This window comes from Pseudomyrmex gracilis, unplaced genomic scaffold, assembly GCF_002006095.1.
Source record: "Pseudomyrmex gracilis isolate BER0280 unplaced genomic scaffold, ASM200609v1 scaffold_4119, whole genome shotgun sequence".
NCBI classification, from domain to species: domain Eukaryota; kingdom Metazoa; phylum Arthropoda; class Insecta; order Hymenoptera; family Formicidae; genus Pseudomyrmex; species Pseudomyrmex gracilis.
The window spans coordinates 333-5561 of record NW_018024703.1 but is presented as its reverse complement, the minus strand read 5'-3'; the positions used below and the strand labels follow the sequence as shown (position 1 = coordinate 5561).

At 46.2% G+C, this 5229-nt stretch overlaps 1 protein-coding gene across 1 annotated transcript; it reads left to right on the top strand.

Moving 5' to 3' along the window:
- Positions 1-742: 742 nt before the first annotated feature.
- On the top strand, positions 743-2613 carry LOC109863310 (the record flags this gene model as incomplete). Its single annotated transcript, XM_020443555.1, has 5 exons — positions 743-914; positions 980-1256; positions 1425-1809; positions 1978-2147; positions 2229-2613. Coding segments are annotated over 5 exons (1389 nt in total), but the record flags the coding sequence as incomplete, so codon positions are not given.
- Between the last annotated feature and the right edge of the window lie 2616 nt (positions 2614-5229).

The window sequence follows — 5229 nt, the reverse complement described above, 5'->3', positions numbered from 1 at the left end:
CAACTCGTGGGCAATCGCAACGTGGGCAATCGCAACGTGGGCAATCGCAACGTGGGCAAAAGCAACTCGTGGGCAATCGCAACGTGGGCAATAGCAACGTGGGCAATCGCAACGTGGGCAATTGCAACGTGGGCAAAAGACTCCCACTTCGATCACATTGATGGACCAGCCCTGCTGAAAAAATATTGTCGCGTGTGTATTGCAAAAACCCAGATAGAAAATCAACAATAAATCGTATCAGACAATCAAAATCGCACACTTGAATGATCGCGAACCGCTCAAAGAAGCGGCCGCGCTCCTCAACACGTTGGATGGTTACATCTTGTGGAAGGAACGTTGTGACAAACGTCTAAAGACGCTGAGAGAAAAGTGTTGTAGAAAACGCCCGCGACCGTCCACAAGTGTGATAAAATGGCACGTCGCTCGAATTTCGCGACTCAAAGGTCTGCGCGCGACCCTTCGCAAATGATTCGCGCATGTGGGTGCGGGTGTCGAGAGTGCGGGACTCGCATGGATCGAAGTCAAAACAGCGTTTACAAATCGTTTGGTGACCGGCATTGTGGTGAACAAGTCGTTCATCAAAGTCCGTCGCTTTCTCGAAGCCGTTAGAGACACGGTGCCCGCGTTCATCGAGGCACGCTAGTGTAAAAGTGAACACAGTGTTTAACGGGAAGTTTGTCGCGAGTGAAAAAACGAGTGTAAAATCGTTCAAGATCGTACGCGCAATCGCGGACTCTATCAGACGTCGGATCTGCTCGAGTGGTACGATCAAGACGTGATGGATGCAACAATGACCGCTCTGAAGGAGTTCCAAGAACGCGACAGCGGCTGGGCGTTGACGCAGATACAGAACCTCACAGTGAATGTGAACAGTCATAATCCGATGCGCGCGGGATGTCAGGTCCAGATGCCGCGTGAGGTTTAGCTCAAACACGCGGTAGTGAACGTACAGTCGTCAATGCGTGTTTTGCGTGGGCAGTGGTCGCCGCGTTGTATCCAAGTGCCACAAATCCTCAACAAAAAGCACAGTATCCCGCGTACGCGAGTGTATTGAACTTTGATGGAATAGAGTTTTCAATGACATTGCATCAAATCGCGCGTTTCGAAAGCAACAACAACGTGTCTGTAAACGTGTTTACGGCGGCGGAACAGGGATATAGATACGTGCTGCTGCAACTCACATCGATCAAGAAGGACAAGCATGTGAATTTGTTGTATGTTCCCGATCACCACGATGGACATGTGGGACACTTCGGGTGGATAAAAAATTTATCGCGTTATTCAGCTCACATTTGAGCAAAAATAAAAGAATAAAATACATATGCAATCGGTAAGTACAAACTAAAATAATCGTGCAAATTACGAGATGGGTGAACTCATAAATCAATGGTGTATGTATTGTTTTTATTGCAACGCGTACATAGATGTCTACACTACTTCCACACGAGCGAGAAGCTGGCGGAACACATCGTGGATTGTGAACAATTGAACAACAGTGCAATCGTTCTTCCCGCTAAGGGAAAGAACCGTTTGAGATTTGAGAATTACAACAACAAGGAACGTGTTCCAATGGTGGTGTACGTTGACTTGGAGTGCGTACTCAAGAAACAGGACGAAGAGCAGAACGCATTGAGCGCGCACAAGTACCAAAGACACAGTGTGTTCAGCATCGGTTATTACGCAAGCTGCGAGCACATCGACATCGGATACAGATCTCATAGAAGCGAGATCTGCGTGCAGTGGTTCGTGAACGAACTGTACGATCTTGCAAAACGTGCGAAAACCTTGTTCGTGAAAAACGCGCTCATGGTGAATCTCACACCGGCGGAGCTCGAGCGGATTTAAAACGCCAAGTATTGCTACGTGTGCGAAAGACCGTTTGAGCAAGATTACATGAGGGTGCGCGACCACTGTTATCTGACGGGACGCTTCAGAGAACTCGCGCACTCCGCGTGCAATCTGAATTACAAAAAACAGGTTTACGTTCCCGTTGTGTTCCACGACTTGTCAGAATACGACGCGCATTTTATTATCAAGGATGTGGCCACCGCTTTTGAGGCTGAGATCACCGTGCTGCCCGTGACGAAAGAGACCTACATATCGTTCACGATACATGTGAACAGTACGCGGGACAAAGACAATCAGAGGTGCGTGCAATAGCGATTCATCGATTCATACAAATTTCTGAGCACAAGCTTAAAAAAACTCGCGTCCTATCTCGACAACAGCGAACTGCGTGTGACTCGAACGGAATTCAGCGATCTCTCCGCCAAGGACTTTGAACTGCTAACGCAAAAAGGTGTGTTTCCATATAAATATGTGGACAACGTCGACAAATTGTTGGAAACAAGTCTGCCACCGCGCGAGGCGTTTTACAGTTCACTGACCGGTGAGACTGTGACGGAGAGCGAGTACGCGCACGCGACGAACGTCTGGCAACGATTCAACATCGACAATTTGGGATCTTACAGCGACCTGTATCTGAAGACAGACGTACTTTTGCTAGCTGATGTATTAGAAATTTTTTGTCGCGAGTGCCTCGCGAGTTACGGACTGGATCCCGCGCGCTACTACACGCTGTCAGGATATACATGGGACGCCATGTTGAAGTAAACTCGTGTAACGTTCAAGCTGCTGACTGACATCAACATGATGATGTTCGTGGAACGCGGCATACGCGGCAGTCTGAGTCAATGTTCGAACAGATACGACCGCGCGAACAACAGGTACGCGCGTTTGCACCATCCATCTGAACCGTCGTCGTATCTGATGTACTACGACGTTAACAATCTCTACGGATGGGCGATGGGTCAACCGCTTTCATATGATAACTTTGCATGGGTGGAGAACGCGTACGAGTTTGATGTGACAACGGTCGCGACGTCGGCTACATACTCGAGGTCAATCTGACGTATCTGAAAGAACTGCACGACGCGCACAGCGATCTACCCTTTTGTCCAACGAGCGAGGAGCCGCCCGGTAAACATGGAAAGAATCACGTCAAACTGCTCGCCACGGTGTTCGACAAGAAGCGCTACGTGATTCACTACCTCAACCTGCAGCGGTGTCTGCGACACGGGCTTTGCTTGACGCAAATACATCGGGTACTGCGGTTCTCACAATCGCCTTGGCTGCGTGGGTACATCGAGCTCACTACCCGATTCCGCGCGAACGCCGCCAACGAGTTTGCAAAGAATCTTTACAAACTTATAAACAACGCGGTGTTCGGCAAGACGATGGAGAACGTACGCAAGTACACTGACGTACGACTCGTTACAAAATGGGAAGGACGGTGCGGTGCGGAGGCGCTAATTGCAGAACCAAACTTTCACAGCCGCAGCGTGTTTGCTGAGGATCTGGTGGCCATAGAACTGCATCGTCTGGAAGTTTTATTCAACAAACCGTTGTACGTCGATATGTGCATACTCGACATATCGAAGACCTGTCTTTACAAATTCCATTATGACTACATGGCACCGTTGTACGGTGACAATTGCAAGATCCTCTACACCGATACCGACAGTTTGATATACCACATAAAGTGCGAGAATATGAACGAGGATATGAAACGAGATATTGCTCGCTACGAGCGACTATCCAGCCAACATGCCTCGCGCAAACAAGAAGGTACCGGGGCTTATGAAGGATGAGAACAACGGTGCTGTTATGACGGAGTTTGTGGGTGTGCGCGGAAAGATGTACGCGACTCGAGTGGGCGACAGCAAGTTCACGAAGAAGGTGAAAAGAGTGAAGAGGAGCGTTGTCGCGAGAACGATCACCTTCGATGACTATGTTCGGTGTCTGCGGGATGCGACTGAACTAACGCGACAGCAGTCGTGCATACGATCTCAGCTGCATGAGGTGTTCACTGTTTCGGAACAGAAGCTCACTTTGAGCCTGCACGACGACAAGCGGTGCATCGTCCTTGGATCGAAACCTTACCGTGAGGTCACTACAAGATCGCTAACTAAGGTAGATTAGGTTGCGTTGAGGATATAATAATACAGATAAATTTTTTTATATGTAAGCGTATTTGTTTTATTGTATATAAGAAAATTACATGTAAGAGTAAAAATAATTATATGTGTAATTGTATTGTAAAATACAGAGTGTTCAAAAAGTCCCGGTACAGCAACATAACTCGAAAACTAAGAGTCAAACAGAAAAACATTTCAGACAAAAGTTGTAGGCCTTTTTTCTATTATTATGTGACCTTGGATTTGATCTTGACTTTGACCTTCAAAGTCATTTCAAGGTCAAGTTGTTTTTAAAAAATGGAACTTTATATTTTTGACGCCGGAAATAAAAAGAGCAGGAAATTTTACGTTCGAGTACGACCTTCATTAACTCCTTTCCTTGACCTTGTAGTCAAAAGCAAGGTCAAACAATAAACAAGATAGATAGAGACAATGCTTGGATTCTCTCTCTCTCTCTCTCTCTCTCTCTCTCTCTCCCCTCTCTCTCTCTCTCTCTCTCTCTCTCTCTCTCTCTCTTTCTCTACTTTGCCTTAACCGGCTGGGTTCTTTTCCTACCTTGCCTGAATTGGCTGTTTATTGACTATTAGACTACAAAATCAAGAGAGGGGGTTAGTGAAGATCATAATCGAACGTAAAATTTCCTGCTCTTTCCATTTCCGGCGTCAAAAATATAAAGTTCTATTTAAAAAAACACCTTGACCTTGAAATGACCTTGAAGGTCAAAGTCAAGATCAAATCCAAGGTCACATGATAATAGAAAAAAGGCCTACAACTTTTGTCTGAAATGTTTTTCTGTTTGACTCTTAGTTTTCGATTTATGTTGCTGTACCGGGACTTTTTAAACACTCTGTATTGTTACGTCCTGGGGACTCCACGGGCCCCTTTTTCTTGCAACGTGACGCGCCGACATACAATAAATTTTTTTTTTTAGAAACAATAAATAACACGAACGGACTCGGACTTTGACGCGATAAGCGCGCAAATAGAAATTGTGTAGACGCCCGAAAACAATAAACCGAGCCTAGCAACAATCTTAGAATTCCTTCGTAGACGATAGCGAACAGAAACTTGTATTATTGTCTAAACATCTCGAGCAACTTTCCAAATAAACCCGGTTATCTCCGGGTCAAAGAAATACATCCTATAAAATTTAGGACAGCCGGCGCAAGTAAAGATCCGTCGCCACGAGCAATTACATAAAAAAGGTTTATCATTCGATAAATATCGAAGGGTCTATGCGGCGTTGTCAAAA